The sequence below is a fragment of the Felis catus genome, chromosome B1, assembly GCF_018350175.1.
Source record: "Felis catus isolate Fca126 chromosome B1, F.catus_Fca126_mat1.0, whole genome shotgun sequence".
Lineage (NCBI taxonomy): Eukaryota > Metazoa > Chordata > Mammalia > Carnivora > Felidae > Felis > Felis catus.
Window position 1 is genome coordinate 43,022,004 of NC_058371.1, and position 13,855 is coordinate 43,035,858.

General features: G+C 32.6%; 1 protein-coding gene across 2 annotated transcripts in view; it reads right to left on the reverse strand.

Annotated features, from left to right (window-relative positions):
* The window catches only part of ADAM2 (ADAM metallopeptidase domain 2), a 136,181-nt gene extending 124,274 nt beyond the window's left edge, over positions 1-11,907 (reverse strand). Inside the window, exons 1-3 of one of the 2 annotated variants that reach the window (XM_045055532.1) lie at positions 11,743-11,907; positions 11,177-11,253; positions 6,937-6,992 (exon numbers count right to left, since the gene is read on the reverse strand). In XM_045055532.1, coding sequence (XP_044911467.1) covers positions 6,937-6,992; positions 11,177-11,253; positions 11,743-11,797 — 188 coding nt within the window. In that variant the 5' untranslated portion in view covers positions 11,798-11,907. The remainder of the gene's footprint in view (positions 1-6,936; positions 6,993-11,176; positions 11,254-11,742) is intronic. The other variant, XM_011281508.4, reaches the window with a different exon arrangement.
* Between the last annotated feature and the right edge of the window lie 1,948 nt (positions 11,908-13,855).

Genomic DNA, 13,855 nt, shown 5'->3' on the forward strand with positions numbered 1-13,855 from the left:
TAGTACCGTTACAGACATTAGATTAATAGTCAAAAACATCGCTACACAAGGGAACTCCAGGTGAAGTTAGTTTTACTGGTGAAGAGTACCAAACATTCACCATTTCAGGGACCAGAAAGAGATGGGATAGAAAGTGAAAAGATAATATGAGGAAAGATCATTATAAGTTGTAATTACAAGCTATAACCATAGGGTTCACTCACAGCTGGTCAGTGGTAGACTTATACCTATTTCTAAGGATGCTTGGATCCATGGGAGGGACCCTTACCAAGAAGTAAATAAAACAGATTGATTAGTGAATTAAAATATTCTGTTTAGAGTAAAAAAAAAAAAACAAAAAAAACCTCCCCTAAAGGTCTGAATCAGCTTTCCATGATGTTATTGAAAAGATACAGATTGGGGCGCCTGGGTGGCGCAGTCGGTTAAGCGTCCGACTTCAGCCAGGTCACGATCTCGCGGTCCGTGAGTTCGAGCCCCGCGTCAGGCTCTGGGATGATGGCTCAGAGCCTGGAGCCTGTTTCCGATTCTGTGTCTCCCTCTCTCTCTGCCCCTCGCCCGTTCATGCTCTGTCTCTCTCTGTCCCAAAAATAAATAAACGTTGAAAAAAAAAATTAAAAAAAAAAAAAAAAAAAGAAAAGATACAGATTAACTGTCTACATACATTTGTCTTCATTTTGAGTCTGTAACCAGTGGGATCAAAGCAACCCAACAGTTAACTTGAACCTTGGATTTCATGAGAATGATATATCTTGTACATATTTTGGTTTTTGTCAGTGATTTAGAGTCAAACCACCTTCTGTGCAACTATGGGACCTCCCTATTATTGCCCTAGCTTTCTTCTTTCCTTCTTCCTGCTGTTGTGGTGCAGTGTATCCTTTTTGAAGTACATGTGAATTGTTATGGTAATAAATTTTTTGAGTCCTTTCAGTTTTACAAGCCAGTGTAATTTGTACATAGACCAATCTTAATTATATTTGGACATAAAATAATTCTAAATAAAATATTAATGAATGCAGTTGATTAAATAATAAGTTAAAACCCAGTAGGATGCATTCCTGGAATAAGGATCAATTTAATATTAGAAAGTCAATTACAATAACAGATTAAATAATATATGTTCATAAACAGATGCAGAATTGATAAATTTAACATCCATTAACTATGGAAATAGCAAAGAATGGAGTGAATGTCTTTATGACAATCAAAATATCATCTTTAATTATGAACACTGAAATCATTCTATTTGACTTAGTGAACAAGAAAATAAGGTACTCTGCCTCAACTTCTATTTACTATTGTATTATGCTAGTGGTTCCCTGTACCCAGTAAAAAACTAAGAAAATAAATAAAACTCCTATGCATTAGAAATAAAGAAACTAAACTGCCTTTATCAGATGATAGAATTATAAATGTATCTATACATCTATTTATTTTTTTGAGCTTTCCAGAGAATTCGGTAAGTTTACTGATGTATATTTACTATATAAGGATTGATTGTATTCCCATACACAAGAAACACATTTAGAATCTGAAGTTTTTCAAATGTGACTTTTTCAATAGCCTCAAAAGTGTGAAATACTTAAAAAGAAAATGCAAATAAATGTGCAAAATCTTTAAGGAGAATGTCATAAAAATATATTAAGTACTATTAAAATCTGAATAAATGGACAGATATACCATGTCATACACAGAGAAATACTTCTCTGTTTTGTTTTTTGCGGTGTTGTTGGGTTTTGTCTTTTTGTGGGTTTTTTTTTTTTGGTATTGTATTGTAAAATGATTAGTTCTTCCCAAAGTGCTGTGTAGATTCAAAGAATCAATATCCCGGACATTTCTTTGTGGAAGAGTTGATTCTAAAATATATGAAAATGAAAAGTACTAAGAAAAATCAGAACATTCTTGATAAAGAAAAGACAGAAGGACCTTAACTTTAAGCTATCAATATTTATTACAAAGAGATAAATTGAGCAAAAATTTTAAGACAGAGGTCAGTAATACATATATATCCATATATATGTAATATATACAGCAGTCATCACAGATATATATATATATAAGATTTAATAAAATTGACATCAAAAAGTCATACCAAAAACTAAATTACTCATCTATCTCAGAGCATACTCTAAAGTCAATTTCTTGTAGAATAAAGACGTAAATATGAAAGGCAAAACTAAAAATATTTTAGGACTGTGTAACATTTAGTCATGGATACCTTAAGTGTGAAAACAGAAGGCATAGAGTAGGAGAAGTTATTTGAAAAACACATCATGAACTAAAGACTTCTGGGCAAAAAAATCAAAAGAATTCCTAAAAATAGGAAAGAAAAGGTTAGATTAGAAAGCTCTTTTGTAAAAGTATGAATATCTTCCATAGGTGCTTAACAAAGAAGAAAATCCAGATAGCCAACTGATAGATTTTTAAAAAAGTATCCAGACTTATTTGCATTTAGAGAGATACATATAATAAACATCACATAATCAACAGTTATTGAAAACTTAAAAGATCTACCATTATTAATAAAATATGCAATTCAGAGGGGCATATAAAGTAGTATAATGCTTTAGGAAAATTGTTTAATAATTATGACAATGCATCTATTTTAACAATACAGACTATCCTTAGTTGTATATCCAGAAAATCTTGTGCACATGTGCCAAAGAACACATATGTAAGAGTTTTCATATTTGAATATTTTAATATCTCCACAATAGAAAAAATGGAATGTCTAAAATAGCAGGATAAATTGTTGTATAATCATGAAATTGGATACTATTCAGTAATTTAGATTCATTTATTTAGAATTCAAAACAAATCGAAATATACTGCTTAGGATAATTAAATAAAATCAAGGAAATGGTTATCACAACAATCTTGAAAGTAGTTACAAATACTGTATAGCTTCTGGAATACAGTCAATGTGTATACATGAATGCTCACTTCATAATTATTCATTTAACTGCACAAATACATTTTACTTATTTTGATTTATACTTAATATATTATACAACAACAAATATTAAAACAACAATTAAAAGGCAATTGGTAGTGACTTTTGTGAAAGACAGAAGACCCAATCTCCTATCTCCATTTCCACTATCAATACACAGAAATGACTGATTAACAATACTAATACATTTTTTAATATAGCACTACACTTTAAACAATAAAGTGGGTTGACAATGGCCTATAGGCCAAAACCTGCCCACCACGTTTCTTTTCTTTTTTAAAAAAAATATTGATTTTGAAAGACAGCATAAGCAGGGGAGGGGCCAAGAGAGAGGGAGAGGGAAGATCCCAAGCAGGCTCTGCTTTGACAGTGGGGCTTGAACCCACGAACCATGAGATCATGACCTGAGCCAAAATTGAGACTTAGACGCTTCACTGAGCCACCCAGTTACCCCCCACCACTTTTAAATATAAAGTGATATTAGAATATAGCTATGTCTATCTATTTTCAAATCTTCTATGCCAACTTTTACAATGACAGAATTCAGTGGTTGCAAGAGAGACCATATGGAGTTCATTCTAAAATGTTTACTATCTAGCCCTTTGCAAAAGGTGGACTGACTTTTGCTTTAAACAGAATGGTCAAAGAAGTGAAAACAAAGACTAGTTCTGCAGTTAAAAAAGTAAGCAGGTGACACTGCAAACTAGGTCAGAATCTGGACCAGAATTGTACCTTAGGTATGGAAGGTTAAATAGCCTCTGGTCTCTAGCATGAAACACAGTGTCGGCTTTCCAGTAAAGAGCATAGAGCTAGAAATATCCTCAGCAATTTGTAAACAGAAGGAGAAAGAATCAATACCTGCTGTCTGTAGACAATGGACAGAATGAAGCTACCCAATCTTGACCATGGCAGAAACAGCATCACATGCAAAAACAAAAACCCTAAACTACATCTCATGCAAATGTGGAATGGATTACAAATTGCCCCATCATTGCTGAAACTCTTGAGATGATAAACAATACAAACATTGGAGCCAGCCAGCTAAATGGACCCACCAGGGATGAAGCAGAAGCATCTATAAAACCCCTTACTTAACATAAGATTGCCACAAAAGCTTTCAATTTGTAAAAATGCAATATGTGTGAAGGCACAATAAAACAAGTGGTGCCTGTAGTATTACTCTCAATATGCTCATCTAGATCCATTCTTGAGTTTGGCAAAAATACCTTTGAGCAATGTGATAAAATTGGCGTTCTAATTTCATTTGTTTGACCCCTAGGGGATTGCCAAGTTGATGTGACAAGGCACAAATTGCTGCCAGCTCTTTACACAGTCAAAGCCTCATAGGCTGTTGGGAGTGCAAGTGATACCACTTTTTTCTATATAAATGTTGGCTAAGTCTGAAACCAACTAGTTAACAGGATACCATGAGTAGAAGCTGCCAGGAATGAGACACACCAGTAACAGTGGCCACTGAAGGCTTCAGGACTCCACCAGCAGGGGTTCCTTGGCCGCACTTTATTCTGTCTCCTCTGCAACCTAGTATTATTCACAATATTCTCATCTGTTGCATATACAATGAAAAACTACAATGAAAGTTTTGCATTTACTTCGATTATAGATTTGATCATATCTAAAAAGTTAGATTCTGTTTACTACTTTCTTGACATTTTACAACAATATTTTGAATTTTTCTGAGCCAAGGCTTATTTGGTGACTGTGACGTAATTCTCCAAAAGCTGGTTCTTTGATTAAACATTTGTAATTATATTCTAATTTTATCATGCTAGTCATTAAGAAAGTGGTTACTTTTTAAAATATTTTGTGTTTACTATGTGAAGTTTTTTATTTAAGTGTACTTTGCTTGCATGTGAGAAGAGTCTTAATTGTAGGGTGTGTAATATGCAATTCATCAATTATATCATCATTAGTTGTATTGTATATGTTATACTTTTTTTCCTATAAAAAAGACAGACCTTAAGAAATCTACTGCTATTCATAAGCTGTCATTTTTACATTAGGACAAAAAGGTATAGCATATACAACTAATGATGATACAGATGGCTAACAGACACATGAAAAGATGCCCAACATCACCAATCATCAGGGAAATACAAATCAAAACTACAATCAGATATCACCTCATACCTTCCAGAATGTCTAAAATTAACAACACAGGAAACAACAGATGTTGGCAAGGATGAGGAGAAAGGGGAGATCTCTTACACTATCTTGGTGGGAATGCAAACCAGGGCAGCCACTCTGGAAAACAATATGGAGGTTCCTCAAAAAGTTACAAATAGAGCTATCATGTGATCCAAAATTGCTCTAGGTATTTACTCAAAGGATACAAAAATACTAATTCAAAGAGATACATGCACCCTAATATTTATAGCAACATGCCTATAATAGCCAAATTATAGAAAGAGCTCAAGTGACCATCAACCGATGAATGGATAAAGAGCCCAAGTGTCCAACAGTTGATAAATGAATAAAGAATGGGATATATATATATATATATATATATATATATATTACTCAGCCATATAAAAGAATATCTTGCCATTTTCAATGACATGGATGGAGCTGCAGTGTATTATGACAAGCGAAATAAATCAGAGAAAGACAAATACATTATTTCACTCATATGTGGAATTTAAGAAACAAAACAGATGAACACAGGGTACAAAACAGACTCAATTATAGAGAACTGAGGTTTGCTAGAAGGAAGGTGGGTGGGAGGAAGGATGGGCTAGATAGGTGATGAGTATTAAGGAGGGCACTTGTGATGAGCACTGGGTGTTGTATGTATGAGGAATCACTAAATTCTATACCTGAAACTAATATTACACTGTATATAAACTGGAATTTAAGTAAAAATTTAGAGAGGAAAAAAAACAATTTCACACAGTTTTTAAAATACATTAGTGTAGAGTTGTGAAATTCTTATTTTTACCATTTACTTTTTTTAAAAGTTTATTTATTTTTGAGAGATAGAGTGCATACACCAGGGGAAGGGCAGAGTAAGAGAATCCCAAGCAGACTCCACTGTCAGCGGGGAGCCTGACATGGGGCTCAAACCCAAGAACTGTGAGATACCGACCTGAGCCAAAATCAAGCGTCAGACGCTCAACCAAATGAGCCACCCAGGCATCCCTCCTACTTATACCATTTAAAAAGGACTATTACAGGGGTTCCTGGGTGGCTCAGTCGGTTGAGCATCTGACTTCAACTCAGGTCATGATATCTCTGTCTGTGAGTTTAAGCCCCCACCACCCCCCCTCACCCCTGTCCCCCCTCCTTGAGTTCAAGCCCCTATCCCCCTACCCCGTGAGTTCAAGTGCCACATCGAGCTCTTTGCTAACAGCCTGGAGCCTGTTTCAGATTCTGTGTCTCCCTCTCTCTCTCTGCACCCCTCTCCCCACACTCATGCTCTGTCTCTCCCTCTGTCAAAAATAAAATAAACATTAAAAAAATTTTTAAAGGACCATTACAATTCTTATTTTTCTTTATTCCTTAGTAAGATGTGCTTATTTTTCCTAAATTCATCAGCTGGCATAGCACTGAGTTTGGTTAATTACAATTATATTTAAGTCCTTAATACATTCTGACATGATGTGTTAAGCAATTTTCTTTTAATCATCACTATTCTTTCCACCCTAATTCATGATAATCTTTCAAATTTGAATATTAGGGACTTGAAAAAGATTTTGATAAAGATAGAAAATTATCAAAATTCATTCTTCATGAAATCCATAGATAGCCAAACAAAATCTGATGCTACTGGGAAGAAGGAAGATGGAAGCATAAACTAAAGGTTCAACTTCTACATATTTACTATATAGACAAAGTTTTTTAAGTCATAAGAGACAAATGAATAGCCAGTAACTAGGAACATCTAAAAATGCAAAATAATTACATTCTGGATTAATTATAAACAAGAATTAGAAAAAAATACAGGTGGTAAAATAACGTAGATCACCTACTTTTGCATTAGGTTCACGGTGTATGTTTTCCCTTCAATTACAATGTTGTAGGACACCTGGCAGGAGAGTGTATTAAAAAGACAAAGAAAAGTGATAAGAATGTTAGAAAGTAAAACTAACATTTTACATTAATGATAATTACACTGAAAGCACATTAATACAATAAAAGAGGAAAACTTATAATTTAATGTTGATTTATATCAATGAAATGATATTTAAATATTGGCTTTCATAATAGAAGTGGATAGAATATATTTTGTGCAATTTCTTAATAAATTTTAAATGAACCCAACAAAACATTTGAATCTGAAAAATTGATTTGCATCCAATAATTACATTAGCTTAATAAAGACTGAGGTCACTGCAAAACTTATGCTTAAAATGAAAGAGCATAAACATACTACTAATAAAAAATTTCTATAATAGAGCAAAGATTTAGCAGCACATAAAGTATAATATTTGATTTTGAGATCAAAACTCATTGATTTTAATAGTAAGATTAAGAAATGATGTTTAAAAAATGGGCAATTTAGTCTTTATAGATCAATTTGCATAGCCTTGACATCTTTAAATTCTTGGGCCTTCCAATCCAGTAGCATGGTTTATACTTGGGTTTATTTAAACCTTTCATTCCTCTCATCTTATTTTATTGTCTTCAGAAATGAGGTTTTGCTTAACTTTATTAGATTTATCCAGATTTTGATATTTATGTAGTGTGAAATTTCTTTTTAAAAGTTTCATTTTATATTTTTGTTTTGTAGAATGGAAATACAATTGATTTTTATGTTATGGTCTTATTTCTTTTTTTTTCTTTGTTTCGTTTTCTTTTTATCTTGTTTCTAAAGATTTTACTAAATTATGTTATTTCTAATTTTCTGTAAGTAACTTTGGATTTTATTTTATATACAATCATTTAATCTGTAAACGATGATAGCATTATTTTTTCTTTCCAATTATTATGCATATTTTTAATTTTTGTTTTTTTCTTTCCTTATCACAGTGGCTAATATTTCCAGGCAAAATAAATAGAAAAGGTAATAGTGGACATTCTTATCTTTTTCTTGATCTCAGGAGAAAAGCTTTCAATAGGGGCGCCTGGGTGGCGCAGTCGGTTAAGCGTCCGACTTCAGCCAGGTCACGATCTCGCGGTCCGTGAGTTCGAGCCCCGCGTCAGGCTCTGGGCTGATGGCTCGGAGCCTGGAGCCTGTTTCTGATTCTGTCTCCCTCTCTCTCTGCCCCTCCCCCGTTCATACTCTGTCTCTCTCTGTCCCAAAAATAAATAAACGTTGAAAAAAAATATTTAAACTAAACCTGAGTGAACTTCTTTTATTAAAAAGTACTTTTACAACTTCACTTGAAGCTTAAAACTAATCAGCAAATTTGTTGCACCAATGTAGATATTCACAAAAAGTGAATATTATCCTTTTATCCATCTCCTTTAATTGCATTTTGTTTTGTTAGAGTTAACTTTTGCCCTTGATGTGAAATAATACCCTATTGTGTTTACCTGGCAATTCCCTATAAATTTCCTAATTTGTATATATGCTTGATAATTATTGTCCCCTCAAGTTCAACACTTAATTGTCATTCAAAACTTTGTACATGTTTCTATTTTCTTGGTTTTTATCTAATTTATTTGTATGAGTTCTTGATATATTCTGGATACCTTTTGTGTGTTATATGGATGGCAAATATCTTCTGTGAGACTGGAACATTTTTCACCTCATTTATGGTAGCTATTTACTTATATATTTAAATCTAGATATTCCTTATGCCTTCACTTAAGATTTTCTGTTGCTTTTTTTTCAGGTATCATTCTTCCCTATTATAAGGTCCTAGAAATAGCCTTCTACCTTGTCTTCCAGATTTTTAGTATTTTACTCTCAGAGGAATGCATTTAAATTATCTTGAATCAATTTTGGTGTATACTGTAGCATTAATATACATTTTCTTATTATTCCATATCATTAATAAATTTTCTCTTCACCATTTATTAACTAATCCATTCTTTATCCAATGATTTCAATGTTACTATTGAAATTAATAAGTCCTCATATGTGTGTGGGTATTTCAGAGATACTCTATTCTGTTCTGTTAATTTGTCCCTTAGACAATATCACATACCACATTATATTAATTACTAAAACTTTAAAATATGTTTTGAAATGAACCAAAGTGAATCACTGTTTTGTTCTTCAAAGTTAACATTTTTTGTCTTTTACCATTCCACATATATTTTAGAATCAACCTGCCGATTTCCATGAAATTTCTTATGGAATGGTAGTCAATCTACAGATTTGGTAAAAATTAACCTAAGAAAATATTAAGCATTCTTGACTGCCAACATGACCTACTTTCCTTCTTTTAATCTTTCCAGTTTTATTAGTGGTCATAATAATGTCTTTCAATAAAAGTTTACTGTATCCTAAAAAGTTCTCTACCTTTTGAATAATATTTATTGTTAAGTAACTTATTTTTGGCCTGTGTGTGTGGGGGGGTGTTGTACATATATGTACGTATATGTATATACCCACAAATATGTATATATACATATACACATATATATACACACTAAAAACACTTTATCACAAAATGTTATTTACTGATATTATTAAATATATGTGTATGTATATGTGTATTTTCCCCTATTTTTTGCTCTATATTTACACTTAATAATTGAGTCTTATTCTTTTTTCTTATTTTGGTCCTAATTCATAATATCCATTAGAATGTCTGGTATTCTGTTATCATTATGTCAAAGTGTTGTCAATACTGATTTTTATTTATTCTGTGTTGCTATACTTGGCCTGAGGAATCTCTTTTTTCTATTATTTCTCAGTTACTATATGTTTAATATAGCATCTTCTCCAGGTTTTCCCCCCTTCTTTCAGGAATTTCAGTTACTATGTACTTAAGTCTCTAATTCAATCCTCCTTCTCCCTTAGCCATTTTTATGTGGCATCTATCTGGTTTCTTTCGCTGACTCTGATCTAATTCTTGATTTTTTTTCACTTTCATTATACTTTTCACATCTACTCAGGTTTTTTAAAACTGCTAGGCGAATATTCTCTTTTTATAATCTGTATCATTCATTTATTAATTATAACAGTTATAAACATAAACTATGTTATGTTTATAGCATTTTTAAAACTAGTAAGTACAATACAGCCTCACTGGTTCAAATACAATGTATCCAGTACTACTCTACACATAGGGGATAGAGACAATAACACAATAGTGAAACTTTTTCCCTTATGAATTTGACAGCTGAGGACAGGTGATTTTTTTTTGTACTTTTCTTATGGAATTATTGTCATAGATTATGGTGATGCCTAATAGAAGATATTTCCCTTTAAGTAGATTCTGTATATATTTTCTGATATGAACAAGCAATTCCATATTATTTTTGAATTAAAAAATAGAACTCTTCCAAATACTGTTAAATGCCTCACATTATTTTTCCATTTAAATAATTAAATATTAAGTTTCCAAGTTTCCATAAGTATACATTCCTTTTAAAATGATATATTGAGAATTTTAAGCCTGTAATATCTGAATTAGGGTGACAAGTGGGTAGTTGCTAAGGAAATATTTGCATTAAAATTACCAGAACATTTACTACCCAATCAAAAATAAAATTAAGGTGTGGTGTTTGAAAAAACACATTTCATTTCTTCAGAAATGATTCTAGAAACTAGTAAAAAAAAAAAAGATATTTTCTAGTTCAAAGAAAAGAAAATCTACCCTGAACCAAGATGAACTAAGATGGCATGAAAAAAAGTCTTCATGATTAACGTATTTGCAATCAAAATGCAAAAATTACTCATATAAAACTTCATTAAATGAAATTATCATTACATTGTATACAAAAACCATAGGCTTACTTAACAACAAGGATACAAACACCTCCAAATATAGGAAAAACTCCTCCAAATATAGCCTTGTAAGTGAATAAGAAGAGAATCTCTGGATAAATCAGGTCAGTGATTATTCAAAGACATTCAAGAGGGAAACAGATTTAAAAGATGGGACTTGGGGTTTTGAGAATAAGCATCACTGCAATATATTTCTATGAAACACTATTTATTAGTTCATTTTCAAAAAGGCTTTCCACTTAAGGAAACTTGGGTATAAATATAAAAGTCACCAAATTTGCATGAATGAAAATGCCAAGTTTACTTCCTTAGAAAGAAAATATCCACATGACTTTAGATTGTGAAAAATGTTAGTGCTTAGTTACATGGGATTCAATTCCTCCACTTAATGTTGACCGTATTTTCTCCGGTATTGTAATTTGCACACGTAGTCTTTCAGAATCTGTAAGGTACAAAATGTTTCATTAAAGTAGCATCCATCACCTCATAGCTTCCTCCTCATCTAATTCCTCATCTAAATCCATAATATTTTATATGCCACCTCTTTTTTTAAACTCAATTTCCACTTTCTAGAATTACAAGACTTTTAAAGAGAAATTAATTACAAATAAAATCAGGACCTTTGGACTTTCCAACTACAAAGTCCAGAGGTCAAAAATGCAGACAGAGCACTATATGAAACTCTAACCTTGAGGCATCCAGTTGAACCACTGCATCTCTCATCTTTCATATGGTACCAGGATGAGTGGGAAAGCCCTGTCACATCCAGTGTGAGTTTTCTTTGGGTAAGACGATATGGTAGTGGGCTTTGGCTTAAAAAATTGGAGCGCCTGCAAGAAGGCACTTTCCCGGGGATATCTGGCCTCTCAGAAGAAAGTAGAGAGGAAAGTTGACATTCCCAAAAGTTCAAAGGAAAGGTTTTTGTACTTACTATTGTCTGTCTGGAGCCCGATGAGCCCGATGAGAAGCAGCAGAAGGCACAGCATGGCTTCATGTCCTGGATGCCAGTCCAAATAATGGCAGTTGGTTTGCGTAAAGGACAGTTGGGAGCGCGAGGGGACCCCTCCTGGCCGCGCACCTTTCAAGAGACAGTCCACCGTGAGAGCAGAGTGGAGAGGATGGGTGCGGTGTACTGTTGAATGTGGGCGGTTTGGGCTCCTAAATCTGTGCAGGAGGCTTCCAATTGGTTTGACGCCGCTTTAAGCCTGAAAGAAAACAGAATCACTTCCAAAAGGCAAGGTTGAAGAAACAGTTAATGAACAGGAAGATTCATATACACTTCCTAATGAACTTTTTATTGAAGATACATGTATATTCTACAAACCATAGGAGAACAGCTCAATTAATATTCAAGTGAACAAACCAGTGTAATTAGCACCTAGTTTCAGGTCAAGAAATGAAACATAGAACCACCAAAACCCAAAACCCCCAGATGGCCCCCTGACAATCATTACTGCTACCATCAGCGATTAATTAGTTTTGTCTGTTTTGAACTTTAAATAAATGGAACTAATCACCATGTACTTTTATGCATGAGTTCTTTTATATATAATATATAATATAATGATTATGAGATCCATCCATTCATTCATACTGTGAAGAGAAATAGCTTTGTTTTTTCCTCATAGGTGTATATCATACATTGAATATAACACAATCTTTTTTTTCCATTTTACTGTTGACTAACATTTGGTTTATTTGTAGTGGTGCCTATTAAAAACCACATTTGGCTATTTTATTTCTTTGGTGAACATATGTAGTGATTTTCTTCAGGTATATTTCTAGAGTGAAATTGCTAGATCACAGGGTATGCTTCAATAGACACTTCCAACAGTTTTCCAAGGTTGTTTTACTAATTTGTACTTTCACCAGAAATGTATGAGAATTCCAATTCATATAAATGCGTACCTACACTTGTTTTTGTTTTTATTTCATGTAATCATTTTGGTCCTGCATTTGGTTTTAACTTGCATTTTCATGGTCATTAATAAACTTTAGCACAACTGTATATATTTATTGGTCATTTATATAACTTTTTTGGACCATTTGAGTCTTTGGACCATTTTACAATTGGGTGCTCTTGTCTCTTATTATATGCTGAGCCTATTGATGTATTCTAGATATGATTCTTTTGTTGGATATAATGATTTGCAAATATCTTCTATACAGGGGCTTACATTTATCGGATTTTTGTACATACACATTCTTATTCAAAATTCACTCCCCTCAATGTTTGCTGGGATTTCAGGATATACATCTTATTGTGAATGTGAATGTTATCAAAAGTTTCTCTGATATAAATTGATGTGATCTTATAGCTCTCTCCATTTTCTGTTAATTTTGTGAATCAAAATTATTGACTTCTAGTGTTGAAACAAATTATATTCTGGAATACATCCTACTTTATGTACTATCTTTTTATATTTTTCTGGATTGATTTTCCAGCATTTTGTTTAGGACTTTTGCATCCATATTCATAAGAAATATTTGTAATTTTCTTTCATTTCAATAAACTTGTCAATTTTTGTACCAGAGATATGCTGGCTTCATAAAAGAAATTGGGAAATGTTATTCCTTCCTCTATTCTTTAAAAAGTTAGTGTAATTGTTGTGAATATTTCTTCTTTTAATGTTTCTCAGGATTTAGAACTGGAGAGATTTGGACTTAAAATTTTATTTGTGAGAGACTTTTTGTTTTAACTTATGAAGCAAATTTTTTTAAATGTTCAGATATTCTCTTTCTGTGTTACACAAGTTCTGTTTCTGATGGATTTCACCCATTTCTTCTGATTTATTAGATATATTGGCCAAAGTTATTCATAATCCCCTTCCCTCCTTTATCATCCTTTTGAACTCTGTAGATCTGTACAAATGTTCCATTTTTTCATTCTCAATATTGATAATTTTGTGATTTTTCTCTACATTATTCAATCACTTTGAGTTTATTATTTTTATTTGTATAAACTTGCAAAAGAACTGTTTTGAATCTCTTTTTTGTATTATATATTTGTTTTCTATTTTATTGAGTTTTGCGCTTCTGGTCCT